We start from the raw sequence: 15,683 nt of genomic DNA, 5'->3' as shown, positions 1-15,683 counted from the left end.
TCTCCTCAATGAGGCTAAAGTGCGCACGTGTTCTTATCTTTGTAACAAATAATCATTTTTCCTCGGCCCGTTGCTCCATGTTGCGTGTGCCATTTGACCATTAGACCTTTCAGTGTGTTGTGACCATCCAGCCTGACTTCCACCTGAATGACCTTGCTGTCACCGGTCAGAGGTCAAGGCCCCGTTTGACATGTTTTTGAAGACAGCCAGGGGTCATGGGCTGTGTTTGTCTGTCTGGTGACAAGAAAGGAAAGAAGGGATAGGATTCCGGTAATAAATGAAAGACGAGACGCGAGTTGAAAGGGGGGGTTATCTGGTTCTCTGCAGAATGTATTGATCGGTTTGTGTTTTCGTGGGGTGAATGGGTTTGTTGGCCACAGTCCCTGCAGAAGTGCTGAGGTAGTGGCTGCAGCACACTGTAGAAGGGTTGCTACAAACGTTGCATTTAATTTATTGGTCATAATATATCTGGAGTAAGCTTTTGCTGCATGCTGTTGCCTAGTGACTAGTAAAAACAAAATGAGCTTTGGAGTCACACATACTGGGAGCTTTCATATAAGAAAGCAGCAACTTGCTCTGTGTATGCTGATGCTGCCCTCTAGTGACATTTCTGGAGTACTGCGTTAAAAATGTTGGAAACAGGAAACACAAAATAATAATTTTTAAACAATTCCTACAAATCATTTTATTTCAGGAATTACACAGTTTTGGAAGTGAAATATTAAAAAGTATTTTCTGTTCTGGTAATCACTGTTAGGAAAGGCTTGTTTAACGCTGGAAAATAATTCTAATACTCTACAAATGTCTGAGCATTTTATCCCAAGTAGGGCTCATATTCAAACAAAAACAGGTTGCAGTCAGTGTACAGTCATTGCCTTAACTTTGCATATTTCAAAAGCTCTTAAAGGGACACAGAAATGTCCCTTTCAGAGCTGTTGAAGCTATTTCGGAGCTCCGGAGAACATTTGAGGTCCAACAGGCTTTCTAAGATTAATATACGCATGAAGTTTTCTCCAGATGCTGTACATAAAGAAACAAATCTACACAACTCTATGCTAAGACCTTTTAAAGGATTTTAACCTGCATAGGCACTATATGTCCTCGACCTGATTGCGTAACCATCACATTATGACTCATCGATCCATCCGTGGTCCTTCAGTTTGTCCAATTCAGGGTCACATCTGGGCTGGAGTCTATCCCAGAGAGGCGGGGTACACCCTGGACAGGTTGCCAGTCTGTCACAGAGAAACAGATAACCGTTTGCACTCACATTCACGCCTATGGCCACTTTAGAATCACCAATTAACCGAACCCCGTGCACGTCTTTGGAGTGTGGGAGGAAGCCAGAGTACTCGGAGAGAAGTAACATCATGACCTTTAGAGAGGATTACACTTTGCACTAAATAAACAGGAATAACAAAAAAGCATTTCACAAAGGGAAACAGTCAAGTACACATCCAAAACTGCAAATACAAGTTATGCATCTATACACGTGCATCTCCTTAGGATCACAGATGATGAGGATATGTTTCACTTAAGGGGGTAAAATCTTGGAAACAACTGTTATAAACAAGGTTTGTACAGAGAAAAAACACAAGAAGGATGATTTTTTCTTGGCTATTTCTTTGTGTGCATTTGTCATGTTAACAACAGGGTTGTGCAACAATATATATGTAGACATTGCAACACGCATGCCATTTCCAAGCCACTCAAATCTTGTTTTCTCTCTCACACACACACACACACACACACACACACACACACACACACACACACACACACACACACAGTCACATGCCTGGTAATGCTATTTCAGTGCTGTTTTGTATGTTAATAAGGCGATGGTTTTCACGCATTAACACATTCTTTTCGGATATATGGCATCTCAGATACACTCGCGTCGAACATATTCTCAGAACTCTTATAAATAAAAATGGGATTAATAACACACAAAGTAACTCATCAATAACCTGAGGCGAGTATGTTGAACTATGTTAAGAAGGAATGTGTTGTATTTACAACAGAGTGAGTAGCATACTGTACATCTGTGTCTGCAACTTTATGGCGGTATAAATGGCAAGCATCTGTAACCAGTGGTAAGTCCTAGCTTTTACATTAGTAGGGTTTAACTAAGGTGTGAACGTATATCATATTGTGTTGCTATATCTTTGAAACACTGGTAGGGAATGGAAATAAAAACAATGAAAAGAAAAAGGCACATAAGATTCAATAGCACCTGACTGACACACACAGCCCTTTCAAAATTAACACCAGTTTACCAGTTCAGGGGGCATGTCAGTGCAGTGGTAAACTGGGTGTCACACTTAACATGTTGTGATTGTGTGTTTCTGCATGGAGCAAGCGGCCACTTGGTCTCTGTGGTTTGGTTTCAGTCTCTGGCCATGATCCTATCCTAAATGCCAGGCAGGGCAATAGCACCATCCTTTAGAAAATGGGAAATAAAGCTAAGTTGATGACGTCAGCGCACGCCTTATTGCTCTTCGGAGGCCTTTGGTATTGCTGCTTATGTCCTCTTCATGCAAACCTGACAGCGGCTTATGTGTGTTCGGAGGCTGCCGGCTTTTAGCGTTGCTGGGACGGGTTTCCTGAAAAGAGGGAGAGTGAAAAAAATATTATATACCCATGATGTAAACTTGAGGGAAATGTGATGATAACTTAACAACAGCAGGCAGATGAGCTTGTCTCACTGCCCTGTACCAACACACAAAATTACTAAAAGCTTTGTTTGTTACAGTGATAAGCAGATCCAAAAATACTGTTGGATGTTTTACAATAAACTGGAGCAAGGTCATGAATTTAAAGGTCAGCATAAAAAAGCATTTCTCAAAGTTGTTGAGTAATTTGAATTTTTTTAAAAAGTCAAGAAAGTCAATGTCTGCGTGTCAGAGTTCTGCCTTACGTAAACATTTCACTGTCTTCAATGGTAGCGAGCCAGAAGCTGTAGGAGTTGGCGTAATAGTTGCAGGTTCCTCGACCGTGACACTCGATGAATGGAGCGCTACGGAATTCCTCCAGACAGGAACCGGGAGAAGCCAAAGCCTGGCCCGAACCCTCAGCACCAGCACTGGTGTGCTACACAAACATGCAATGCAAATTAATGAGGGGCCTTTTACATCTATAAGACAATAACTAACAGAGTTTTATTGGCGTTTCTTATTTACAAAAACAAGCAAAGTCTAGTATCAGCTGATCTCACTGCCATCCCACATCAGCTGATAACATGTGTTTGTCATACCTCATATAGAGCACGCTACTTAAGCATCTTTCCACAGATGCTGTTGGGTTTGAAAGCTGCTTTGCAACCCGCCTTTGCCTCAGCTCTTTTAAGTTCACACTATTTCTCACTTAAGTAATTCTGTTAACTTTCAGGGGTTTAGCATTACATGTATGTGCAGAACACAGGCATATCACTAAATATAAATTATTTCTTCTTCTTTTGGTCGCTCCATTTAGCGGTCAGCACAGTGAACAATCTGCCTCCATCTCACTCTTTCCTCTCTGCATGTCCTCATTCACTACATTCATGAATTTTCTCTGTGGTTTCCTCTTTTCCTGTCTGGCAGCTCCATCTTTAACATTCTTTGTCCAAAAACTGCCCTATTCCTCCTCTGCACAAGCCTCAGCCTTACCTCTCTTTGTCCCCAAGCTGCTCACCCTGAACTGTCGCCCTGATATATGTCTCAGTGGGTTCTCAGTCATCCAGGTCATGGTACTGTAGTCTTAGGAGCTTGACGAGAGGTTTTAGGACCGAAGAAGCCTCTTGGATGAGAGTCGCCTTCTTCTCAAACTCTGATAACAGAATTTCTAATCATCCTGGTCACTCCCAATTAACATCTTAGCATCCTAAGCTAGCAACCCCCCCTCTTTGTCAGTGCCACCATCTGCAAACATTCCCTTTCACTCTTGCTGCTATCCTTCTGTCACAAATCACCCCATGACACTCATCTCCACCTGATTCACCCTGCCAAATATAAATTACTACAAATGGAAAAACAATCCACTTTTGATTGAAGGAGTACTGACTGCAATGAATAATACTGCAGTTTATAATGGAGTGTACTGAGCCAACACCCAGGGAACGCAGCTTGATCTCATTCTCTGTAGTCAGCAAATATAGACAGCACAGAAAACAGAAGTGCTTCCCTTGGGTGACTGTGATCTGCTTCACAGCCACTAACTGATTCAACACTTGTGCACATATCAGCCCTCTTTGTCACAGTGCAGCAATTACAACCTTGCACTACTCATAATTACATTTCTGAAATGCTCATGGTGAGTCGTTATTATATAGCCATGACTTATTCATCCATGGTGGACAAATATATTTGAGAGACCAGAGCTGTCTTACCATAACAAAGGAGTAGCCGATCCACAGAGAGTCCCAGCCTTCGGGGCACGGTGGGATCATAATGGTCTGACTGTGAACTGCTATCACCATGGCTGGAGCTTCACATACAGCGCACCTGTGCACAAATTCATATGAGAACAGCACGCGTCAAATCAAGCATCAAACACATGTGAAACAGCAGAGTGTAAAGAAATCGTGACTTACCTACTGATGAAGGGTTTAATGCGTTCACCAGTGATGGGTGCCATGCTCATGGGCATGGGCTCAGGTGAGGTGAGCCAGTAGGAGTAATCATTACGGGAGGCAAAGTTACACACATTGTTGATATTACAGAAGAGGAAGGGCATGGGGCTGAACTTTTTTAGACAGCTGCCTGCCGTACCTAAAATGCAAAGCCAAAAGAATATCAAATGAACCCACAGATATTTTCCGTTATGTCCCTGCTTTATATTGAGGCCTTCCTTCTATTCATATCGTCTCACCTAAGTCTTGCCCATGAGAGCGCTCATTGCCCTGGACGTAGAGCAAGGAGTAGCCATCATATATGAGAGAGGTTCCCTCGGGACACAGTGGGATGTCCACCGATTGGCTGTGACGTGTTACAAGGAAACCGTGATCCATGGACGAGGGGCCGGGTGGACCGGCTGGGCCTGGAACACCATTAGGTCCAGGCGGGCCAGGGTGTCCTCTAGGTCCTAAAGATATGAAGAAATCAGTAGAACCAAAAAAATGCCAGCACAGCAAAGAGCACCAACACCGTGCATTAATCACGTGGAGTGTCTCACCTTGTGGCCCTGGAAAGCCAGGCTCTCCTTTGACCCCGTTCTGACCATTATATCCAGGGAGACCTTCTTCGCCTTTTGACCCTGGAAAACCTGTCACACCTGAGAAAAATGAATGAAAATGGTAGCGTTATTGAAAAGGGTGTGGGTGAAAGGCGAGCAGGAGTGAGCTGTTGTGTGACAGCGGTCTAAATGGGGTATAACCATCACCTCTATCTCCTTTCTGCCCTGGAAGCCCAGATGGCCCCTGAGGTCCCGGTAAACCTTGAATTCCTGGGAAGCCAATGTCTCCTTTTATGAACATTTGAGGGCCGGGAGGACCAGGAGGGCCTTCGTTACCTAAAATAAGACATAAATATTTAATTTAAAGACGTTTAATACATTAACATTTAATAACATCAATATTACCACAGCTAAGTTTGTTTCATTCTTGTGTTACCTTTTTCGCCTGGGAATCCTCTGTCTCCAGCTTCACCTCTATATCCAAAGTCTCCAGCAACACCCTTTTGTCCTAGGGTTGGTAAAAGTTTGTTTTACCATAATTTTTTTTTTCCATAATTGCTTGAACAGATGCAGATGACACACAAATATATCACTCTGAATACACTCACCTGGGAAGCCAGTTACACCCTGTAATCCTATCTCTCCCTTCGGTCCATCAAGACCTGGAAGCCCAGGTGCTCCCTGTAATCAAAAACATAAATATTGTAATGGCTCTCTCTCCTCTGAAGGAACACTATCTAATGTTTACAGCAAGAGGAAAGCTCAAATTGAAAACAGCCTTATGACATACCGGCAGTCCAGGTAATCCAGAATCCCCCTTTATTCCCGACTCTCCCTGGAAACCCTGGAGACCTTGATCTCCTTTCTCTCCCTTCTGTCCATCTCTGCCTGGAAAGCCAGCAGGTCCTGGTTGTCCTTTGATTCCTGTTTGATAAAGACAAAGAAAGTTGTTTTTTTTAATCTATCAACTACTGTATCTGGAATAAATAACCATGTTTATGCACTTTTTATGCCCTGACTTCCCCGGAGTTTCCCCTGATGCATCCATCAGAGTGGAAGTGTGTGAGCATTATATAAAACTGCTTAGGTATAGAAAATGTGTGTACGACTAGGTGAATGAGATTTGTAGCTGAAAGTGCTTCGACTGCTTAAACAGAGTATAAAGTATAAGTAGTCCTTTTTACCATCACCATGAAGCAAAAAATTATCTGCATCTTTACTTTCTCACAGTACCTGCTTCTCCAGGTTGTCCTGTTTCTCCCCTATCTCCTTTAGGTCCTTCTAGAGAGAAACCCGAGGGACCCTGTTCTCCTGGCTGTCCTTGAGGTCCCTGTGGGCCGGAAAATCCCTTATCACCTTTCACACCAGGGACACCTGGAATACCTGGGTTGCCAGGAAAGCCAGGACTGCCTTTGTCTCCTGCAGTGAGGGGAAAAAAACATATGAAACTTTGCTGTCCTATGAATTGAATCAATATAAACATCAGTGTTGTAGAGGCCCACACCTTTGCTGCCAAGCTCGCCAGGCGGCCCAGGAAAACCTATTCCAGCCATACCTGCAGAAAGGGGTAGATACAGGATATATTTTAATACATTAAAGTTACTGCTGCAAACAACATTTGTTTTAGCAAAATTTACTTCCAAACAGAAATAATCTCACCACAGTTCACTGCCCACTGCATCCTCTAATTGTGTTTGCTTGTTAAAGCATGTGCTCTTAAAATAAATTACTTAAATCGCTTGAGGAAGAGAGCTTTTCTCTCTCTCTCTCTCTCTCTCTCTCTCTCTCTCTCTCTCTCTCTCTCTACATATATATATATATATATATATATATATATATATATATATATATATATATGTATATATATATATATATATATATATATATATATATATATATATATATATATATATATATATATATATATATATTCGGACTGGAGAAGTGTAGTCGGATGGTAACAAAGAGAGGGAAGGTAGTCAGAACTGAGGGGCTTGAACTACCAGAAGGCAACATTGCAGACATAGAGGACAGTTACAAGTACTTGGGGATCCCGCAGGCGAATGGGAACCATGAAGAGGCCACTAGAAAAGCTGCAACCACCAAGTACCTGCAGAGGGTCAGGCAAGTCCTGAGGAGTCAGCTGAATGGTAAGAACAAGATCCGGGCCATCAACACGTATGCCCTGCCCGTGATCAGGTACCCTGCTGGGGTAATAGGCTGGCCAAAGGAGGAGATAGAAGCCACTGACATAAAGACAAGAAAGCTCCTTACCATGCATGGAGGGTTTCACCCCAAGTCCAGTACCCTGAGGCTGTACGCTAAGCGGAAGGAAGGGGGCCGGGGACTGGTGAGTGTCAGCACCACAGTCCAGGATGAGACAAGGAACATCCAAGAATACATTGGGAAGATGGCCCCAACTGACCGAGTGCTCAGTGAATACCTCAGGCAGCAGAAACCCAAGAAAGAGGAGGGAGACGAGGAACCATCATGGAAGGACAGGCCCCTGCACAGTATGTACCACCGGCAGATAGAGGAGGTGGCTGATATCCAGAAATCCTACCAGTGGCTGGACAAAGCTGGACTGAAAGACAGCACAGAGGTACTAATCATGGCAGCACAAGAACAAGCTCTGAGCACAAGATCCATAGAGGCTGGGGTCTATCACACCAGGCAAGACCCCAGGTGCAGGCTGTGTAAAGATGCCCCAGAGACAATCCAGCACATAACAGCAGGGTGCAAGATGCTAGCAGGCAAGGCATACATGGAACGCCATAACCAAGTGGCCGGCATAGTGTACAGGAACATCTGTGCCAAGTATAACCTGGAAGTCCCGAGGTCAAAATGGGAGATGCCCCCAAGGGTGGTGGAGAATGACCGAGCTAAGATCCTGTGGGACTTCCAGATACAGACGGACAAAATGGTGGTGGCTAACCAACCGGACATAGTGGTGGTAGACAAACAGAAGAAGACGGCCGTAGTGATCGATGTAGCGGTTCCAAATGACAGCAATATCAGGAAGAAGGAACACGAGAAGCTGGAGAAATACCAAGGGCTCAGAGAAGAGCTCGAGAGGATGTGGAGGGTGAAGGTAACGGTGGTCCCCGTGGTAATTGGAGCACTAGGTGCGGTGACTCCCAAGCTAGGCGAGTGGCTCCAGCAGATCCCAGGAACAACATCGGAGATCTCTGTCCAGAAGAGCGCAGTCCTGGGAACAGCTAAGATACTGCGCAGGACCCTCAAGCTCCCAGGCCTCTGGTAGAGGACCCGAGCTTGAAGGATAAACCGCCCGCAGGGGCGTGCTGGGTGTTTTATATATATATATATATATATATGTATATATATATATATGTATATATATATATGTATATATATATATATATATATATATATATATATATATATATATATATATATATATATATATATATATATATATATATATATATATATATATATATATATATATATATGTATATATATATATATATATTCTCATTCTTTGTATACTTCCTGATGTGTTAGTTTTTTATGAATGACATATAGTACAAGATGGCTACACAATTTCAGGTTCAGAGGTTAAAGCTTAGCTTCACACAAGTTCAAAGAAAATGATTAAGATGCAACCTAAAGAACTGAAAAATGAAGGTTTCATGTAAGAGCCAAAAAAGCCCAGCATGTAAAAAAAATCTCAAAATTTAAACAAAGCATTAAAAACATTTGTACAAAAAAAAGGTTTTTTTTATAGTTTCATATAAAATCTGAGGAGAGTGAATTTTGAGACTGATAGGTGACCTGACAGGGAGCTGGGGTTGATTATGTCTGCAAGGCCTGATCTATAACTTTCCATCATTAAACTGGACTTCACTGAGTGTGTGCCGTTGGTGCCTTTTGGAGCATTTTTATTGGATTATCTAATTTTATGACTTGTTGTGTGGCACAGACCATCCATCACATTTCTGCCTCAGATTTTTTTCAGTGAGATTCCTTTACCTTGAATTAGCCTATGTGTCTTGCTAACGTTGTCTAAGCAACCTTTCATCCAAATAAGGCAAGTTTGGTTCCTAACACGGCCATGGCCCCAGTGCTAATACTGATCCTTCAATATATGTAGTCCAAAGGATACGTCTATTTTTACAACAGCTGTGATTTTTGTTTGTTTGTTTGTTTGTTTTTTGAGTTTTTTTTGTTTAGGGTTTTTTTTTTTGCTTTTGATGTTGAAAAAAATGATTGAAGGCTCTTTTCCTACAGTGGAGTAAAAAACTCTCTCACTGGATGGTTGGCAGTCTTCTTGTAACTTCTTACAGACTAACCTGGCTGTCCTCTCTCTCCTGTGGACCCTGGGATTCCATCAAGTCCAGAATCTCCTTTATCTCCCTTTTGACCAGAAGACCCCTGCCGGCCAACTTCGCCTGGAAAACAACAAGTATACATACTACAGTGTCAAACTGGAAGAGTCACAGTTTCAAAAACACTAATTTGCCTGGGACACGTACATCATTTAGCTGTCAGTGCTCATTACAGAAAAAACCAAAAAGCTTATATTTAAACTCAGAATTTAGCCAAAGTGGTTTCTTAACATAATTGATGTGAAAAACGGTCAAGCAAGGTTACCACCCTTTGAGAGTTTTGAGAAGTGGCACACTCACCTTACTGATCCAAAAATCACAACTCAGTGATTACTCTTTTTTTTTACCTCAAATGTGTCCCACAAGATTGCCTCAAACCATGAATAAATTAGTGTAATGTAAATATGTGGATACAGTTGCCTGATAAACAAGCCTCTTACTTACCAGGCCGGCCATCTTGACCAGGCTCTCCTACAAACCCAGGAAGTCCAGGGGTACCCTTGTCCCCTGGTCTACCTGACTGACCTGTACAACACACAGATCACAATACACCTTAAAACACAACATGTATGACTACTGTACCTTGATTTGACCAGGTAAGCAAAACTAAATTGACAACCCAGACTGAAATCCGACCTTGATACCCAGGACTGCCTTGTTCTCCTTTGGGTCCTGGCAGTCCTGGCTTGCCAGGCATGCCCTCTTGGCCTTTCTGACCCTTATCTCCAGCTTGTCCTGGGGATCCTGGCCCGCCAGTCTGACCCTGTACAAATAAAGCAGGAATTCTAATTAAAGAAATGGAAGGGCTCATTAATATAAAGGAACTACTCTGACTATTTTTGAAAATTTAACGGCAGCTACTGCGATGTTTGCCTTTCCACCTCTGCTGAGTGTCAGTTAACAGCCTTGTAATGACGACCTGTTAATAACATCAGACCTGCACTGGACATGAGAAGCAGAGTGTGTTGATCATTTCATCTTCACACTTTTGACAAATACAGTTTGTATTTAATTATTTGATTTCCTTAAATTTTAAGTTTGTTCACTTCCAAAGAAATAAACAGTGTTTCATTTCTCTAACAGCTTTTATGGAGAGAGACAGAATATCAATCAAAGATCCTGAAAAACACATAAAAGTTTTCAATTGATTTGTATGTCATTGAATGAAGTATCCGATACATTAAAAACCACCCGTAATTCTGGCTCCCACAGATTGGCTGTACCCATGTGTCACACAAATTACAATCAATCAGTCAATCATTTACAGATACTCCTGCTCTCAGATCGTTATGTGTATAAACCACAACCACAGAATCAGTTTGTCCCATTCCAGCCTCTCCACCACCATGTGCAAGACCAGAGAGGTGAGCTTTGGACTTGTCCCTGGCAAGGGATACCAAGAACAAGATTTGTAAACCTGACTGGTGAGAAGGTGACAACTACTGATGTGACTATTCTGAAATGGAAAAAATAGGAAATGACCAACAGCTCCATGCAAGATCTTGCCTTATGGCATGAAGATGATCAAGAGAAAGGCTGTGGATCAGCCCAAACGTTATGGGAAGAGTTTATTAATGATCTTAAGGCAGTTGGGACCACAGTCCCCAAGAAAATCATTGGTATACCATGCCGTAATGGGTTAAATCTTGCACATAAAAAGGCACATGTACAAGACCCGTCTCAAGTTTGCCATTGAACATCTTAGTGACTCAGAGAGGGCCTGGGAGAAAGCGCCGTGGTTAGATGTAAGCTTGCCCCACTGTGTTTGGAGGAAGAGAAATCTGAACATGAACCAAAGAACACCATCCCCACAGTCGAGCATGGAGTTAGAAACATTATGCCTTGGGCAGGGCCGTGTATCATAAAAACCTTGGCCAAGAACCTCCTTCCCTCAGCCAGAACACTGAAGATGCCAGCAAGGAAACAAAGGAGTGGCTAAAGAAGAAGCTGTTGATATTCTGCTTCTCTCAGTTAAAATGAAACTACCATAAACAATTAGGATCTGTTCATATTTTTGTAAGTCAGCACATTTTAAATTCAATCAGCCAAGGTGGAATAATGTTGTAGTACTGAAATTATAAGAATATTATAGGATTAGAATCCCTCACTATAAATCACAGTGGTATTTGTTAAACTGGAAATGATTTTTATTATTGAATGACACTTGCTACCAAAGCCCATCATAGGTCTTGTCTACTTATATAATAATTATTAATATGTATTGTACTGTGGAGTTGATGCTGACTCAAATTTCTGCCTGTATCTGTAGAATCAGTGTTGTAACAATCAAAGGTTTTTTAATAGTGGAATACCTTTTGTCCTGGAAATCCTGGGACGCCAATACCCGGCTCACCAGGTAATCCTGTGTCTCCCTTTTCTCCATCCGTGCCTCTGAATCCAGGATGTCCAGGTGTACCTAAATCTCCTTTGACACCCTTTGGACCACTTGGACCTGCAAAAGCAGACAATGTGTCCATTAACAATCAATTAATTTAATGTGCATAGCTGTTGCTCGTCACAGTGAAATGTAAGCTAAGATTTTCCCCTGCCTGAAACGGTCTTAATACAGGTGCTCGCACTTGTGTTTTTATAGAACTTAAATTGTACTGACTGTAACACATTTATTACAGGCTTGTACCCATACATTCATTCTCACAATTTGTGTATTATCCGTGTGCCTCTACCTGGTACTCCCATCTCCCCTGCACCACCCTTCGGTCCAGGTGGTCCCATACCACCAGGCTCTCCAGGTTCGCCAGAGTCTCCTTTGTCACCTGAAAAATATCAATAACATTACAATTACACTTGCTTAAAAATTAGCACATATAAAAATAATGCAATAGCACAAATTGAAGTTCTGGTCAGATAACTCACCAGGTTTTCCAGGTAATCCAGGCTCTCCATCTTTCCCTGGCATTCCAGGATCTCCTGGCAATCCAGGTATGCCCCTCACTCCACTGGTCCCTGGGCTACCTAAAAGTAAAAAAAGTATTCCTTAAACTATAGGCAAATATACAGATTCAAAAATGGGTTTGTTTGTAAATAAATAAATGTGAACAAATTCTAAAAAGACGCATATGTTGTTTTATACCTATGTCTCCTTTGTCTCCCTTCACTCCCTTCATGTGGTCCATGTCAACATCACTCATGTTCCCAGGAGGTCCCTGAACACCCGGCTCTCCTCTGTCACCTTTTAGTCCAGGCTCTCCAATATCACCTCTTGGTCCAGTAAGACCAGGATCACCTGAGAGGAATGGAAGGAAAAAGACATTTTTATTGTGGTGACTCTTGTTGTGGTTTGGCACTATATATACAAAACACTCAATTTAATTGAACTGCTACTGATGAATAAACCACAAGTAGCCTAAATCAGGGGTAGGGAACGTTAGTCCTCGAGAGCCGGTGTCCTGCAGGTTTTAGATCTCACCCTGGGTCATCACACCTGAATCAAATGATTAGTTCATTACCAGCTTCTGGAGAACTTCAAGACATGTTGAGGAGGTAATTTAGCCATTTAAATCAGCTGTGCTGGATCAAGGACACATCTAAAACTGGCAGGACACTGGCTCTCGAGGCCTGAAGTTCCCTACCCCTGGCCTAAATTGTGAGACATGGAATAGAAAAAACATGAGTTTTTATATTTGGCATTCCTCACCTCTCGGACCAGTAGATCCAGGTGTACCGGGAGGCCCAGGATATCCCGGTATTCCAGGTGTTCCCATTAATCCCATTTCACCTTTAACACCTAAAAGATTAAATGGGTGAATGCTTTAAATAAGCTTGTGTCACGTCAGGAAAACACACTACATCGTAATCAAATTTTAAAATGACATAAATGCAATGTGATGCATTGGATATAGCTTCAACTTTTCCATCAGAAACCCTTTTCTCATTAGTTTCTCATTAGTTTATTGATTCCAAGCTCTGTGGTTATTTTCTTTAGTTAGTGGGGAAACTGGCAGTAAAGCTCAACATTTCTGTGGATATATTTCATACTAAAAACATTGTTATCCTTATATCCTTACTTTGAAGATTTTTAATTTGAAACATGCACAGAAGGTGTTAAAAGTTACTGACAACAGCTTGACACGTAAGCAGTTACACCTTGAAACAACCTCAGTGTATCTAGTTCATTGTGGGAGCAGTAAAGATGGTAAACTGTAAATTATGTTCATTAAAAAATATATTTTTTACTTTTTCACAAACTGACCCTTTAAATAAAAAGTATAATGAGCAAAAAAAAAATACTGTCATACAAATCCCGCCACACAAATGTCCAAAAGGATTGTTTGTCTTACCTTGGTTTCCAATGAGTCCATCCCTGCCTGGTAAACCTGCAGGCCCTGGCAGTCCTTTAGTACCTGGTACTCCTGGAAACCCAAGGTTCCCTTTCTCTCCCTGAGGCCCTGGCATGTCTAGACCAGGAGGACCTGGGTAGCCCTTCTCCCCCTTTACACCTTCCCCACCTGGACAGGACACACACATAAACACATTTGATTTCTACAGCACTAATCACATTAATTTGCTTTGCTTCTGTTCTGAGTTTCAGCTTTCTATTATGGTGTCAAAGTAGCATGCACAGGACTTGAAACTGCATATACAGCCATGATTGTTTTATTATCTTGCCCTATGGATTTCTTTGTGAGATGGTACAGATTATCTTGCAAGAAAAATAATATTTTTTTTCTGCTGAGTTGTAGCTCACCATGAGGACCAGGCTCTCCAGGAGGTCCCTGTAGTCCAGGAGGTCCAGGCAATCCTTTTCCTGGAGGACCGGATTTGCCAACCAGTCCTGGAAGTCCAGGAGGTCCCACATCACCTATTTTTAAAAAGAAAAAAATAATGGTCTTGGTACCGAAGATGGAACTTTTCAGCATCAATTAATTGCAAAAATAGCTTCAGAGCAAATTTGTAATAATCCTGCCATACCTTTGAGACCCTGAGGTCCAGGTGGGCCTGCATGTCCTTCTCGTCCAGGAACACCAGGGTATCCAATGCTGCCCTTCTCTCCCTGGAAGCCAGGAATTCCTTGGTGGCCTTGTGAACCTTTGGGACCTGGAAGTCCCCGTCCAGGTTCACCCTGTAAGTTATCCAAATAAGCACTGACACTGATTCACCTGGGAGTTAAATCTCTAAAGTTAGTCGCTCTATATCCAGTGATACTTTGCTTTTGCTTTCTACAAGTATAATTAGATTTATAAATAGTGACAAATCCAAACCTTTGGTCCACGTGGACCAGGAGATCCTGTTGTGCCATCCTTTCCTGATCTTCCTGGTTCTCCTGGTAATCCGGGGGCTCCTGGAATTCCACTGCTTCCTACAAACATGAAAAAAAATGTTTCTCTAAGTTCTGTATCGCTTACCTCATGTACAAACCCTGTATACATTTTGCTCCATGATACTTAGAAAGGAGGGTTGTAGTCAATATTATGAAATAACTCACCTTTAGGACCAGTTGGGCCTGGAAATCCAATCCCAGGAGGTCCTTGTTCACCCTTTTCTCCTGGAAAACCGGGCAACCCTTCGTCTCCTGGAAGGCCTTTGTCACCTGCAGCCAACAACAAATTGTATAGTAAACGAAACAAACTATTTTTACATATACATGAATTTTTTGGATCATATTTTGCCCTTCCATGGTATTAATTAACACAAAATTAAAAACAAATACAGAAAACATGTTTTTAATTGGAGTTAAATGAAATCATGTTTACTATGTTGCTCACCTATAGGTCCCTCTCTGCCTGGTTCTCCTCGTGGTCCGGGTACGCCCTGAGGACCAGGAGTGCTCACACCTTTCCCTGGCTCACCTTTCGTACCTGGTGGACACAAGGTATGTTATCAATCAGTGTGCAAGTGCAGTATCACAAACCTGGGTTTCAGAGTTCATGCTTACCAGGTCGTCCAGGTTGTCCAGGAACTCCTGGATTCCCCTGACTGCCCTTATCTCCAGTCTGTCCTGGTCGGCCAAAGCCTGGCAGACCAGGCGGACCCCTCTCTCCTAGAGGGCCAATAGGACCGGGATCACCATCTGGTCCACGTTCACCCTTGATGCCCTCTCTGGCCTGAGGAGAAGATTGGTGAAAATTTATGTCACTTTTCTTTTAGAAAAGCCAACCACAAGTTAAAACGAATAAACACTTCACTGAGAATGCAGCAATCACAGAGTGACCTGCTCTCACA

At 42.3% G+C, this 15,683-nt stretch overlaps 1 protein-coding gene across 1 annotated transcript in view; it reads right to left on the bottom strand.

The window, feature by feature from the left end:
- Positions 1 to 1,257: 1,257 nt before the first annotated feature.
- col4a1 (collagen, type IV, alpha 1) overlaps positions 1,258 to 15,683 on the bottom strand; it is a 49,622-nt gene continuing 35,196 nt past the window's right edge. Inside the window, exons 26-52 of the mRNA XM_026145793.1 lie at positions 15,397 to 15,565; positions 15,227 to 15,319; positions 14,947 to 15,051; positions 14,723 to 14,820; positions 14,433 to 14,583; positions 14,209 to 14,322; positions 13,802 to 13,969; positions 13,159 to 13,248; positions 12,595 to 12,747; positions 12,378 to 12,476; positions 12,188 to 12,277; positions 11,816 to 11,955; positions 10,140 to 10,266; positions 9,948 to 10,028; positions 9,468 to 9,566; positions 6,659 to 6,709; positions 6,388 to 6,573; positions 5,945 to 6,078; positions 5,763 to 5,835; positions 5,591 to 5,662; positions 5,362 to 5,490; positions 5,155 to 5,253; positions 4,852 to 5,064; positions 4,574 to 4,751; positions 4,370 to 4,484; positions 2,921 to 3,093; positions 1,258 to 2,606 (exon numbers count right to left, since the gene is read on the bottom strand). Of these exons, the coding sequence (XP_026001578.1) occupies positions 2,525 to 2,606; positions 2,921 to 3,093; positions 4,370 to 4,484; positions 4,574 to 4,751; positions 4,852 to 5,064; positions 5,155 to 5,253; positions 5,362 to 5,490; positions 5,591 to 5,662; positions 5,763 to 5,835; positions 5,945 to 6,078; positions 6,388 to 6,573; positions 6,659 to 6,709; positions 9,468 to 9,566; positions 9,948 to 10,028; positions 10,140 to 10,266; positions 11,816 to 11,955; positions 12,188 to 12,277; positions 12,378 to 12,476; positions 12,595 to 12,747; positions 13,159 to 13,248; positions 13,802 to 13,969; positions 14,209 to 14,322; positions 14,433 to 14,583; positions 14,723 to 14,820; positions 14,947 to 15,051; positions 15,227 to 15,319; positions 15,397 to 15,565 (3,282 nt within the window). The 3' untranslated portion in view covers positions 1,258 to 2,524. The remainder of the gene's footprint in view (positions 2,607 to 2,920; positions 3,094 to 4,369; positions 4,485 to 4,573; positions 4,752 to 4,851; positions 5,065 to 5,154; positions 5,254 to 5,361; positions 5,491 to 5,590; positions 5,663 to 5,762; positions 5,836 to 5,944; positions 6,079 to 6,387; positions 6,574 to 6,658; positions 6,710 to 9,467; positions 9,567 to 9,947; positions 10,029 to 10,139; positions 10,267 to 11,815; positions 11,956 to 12,187; positions 12,278 to 12,377; positions 12,477 to 12,594; positions 12,748 to 13,158; positions 13,249 to 13,801; positions 13,970 to 14,208; positions 14,323 to 14,432; positions 14,584 to 14,722; positions 14,821 to 14,946; positions 15,052 to 15,226; positions 15,320 to 15,396; positions 15,566 to 15,683) is intronic.

Source organism: Astatotilapia calliptera, chromosome 16, assembly GCF_900246225.1.
Source record: "Astatotilapia calliptera chromosome 16, fAstCal1.2, whole genome shotgun sequence".
In the NCBI taxonomy this organism is placed as follows: domain Eukaryota; kingdom Metazoa; phylum Chordata; class Actinopteri; order Cichliformes; family Cichlidae; genus Astatotilapia; species Astatotilapia calliptera.
Note: the sequence above shows the minus strand (reverse complement) of the source record. Positions and strands in the feature narration are given on the sequence as shown.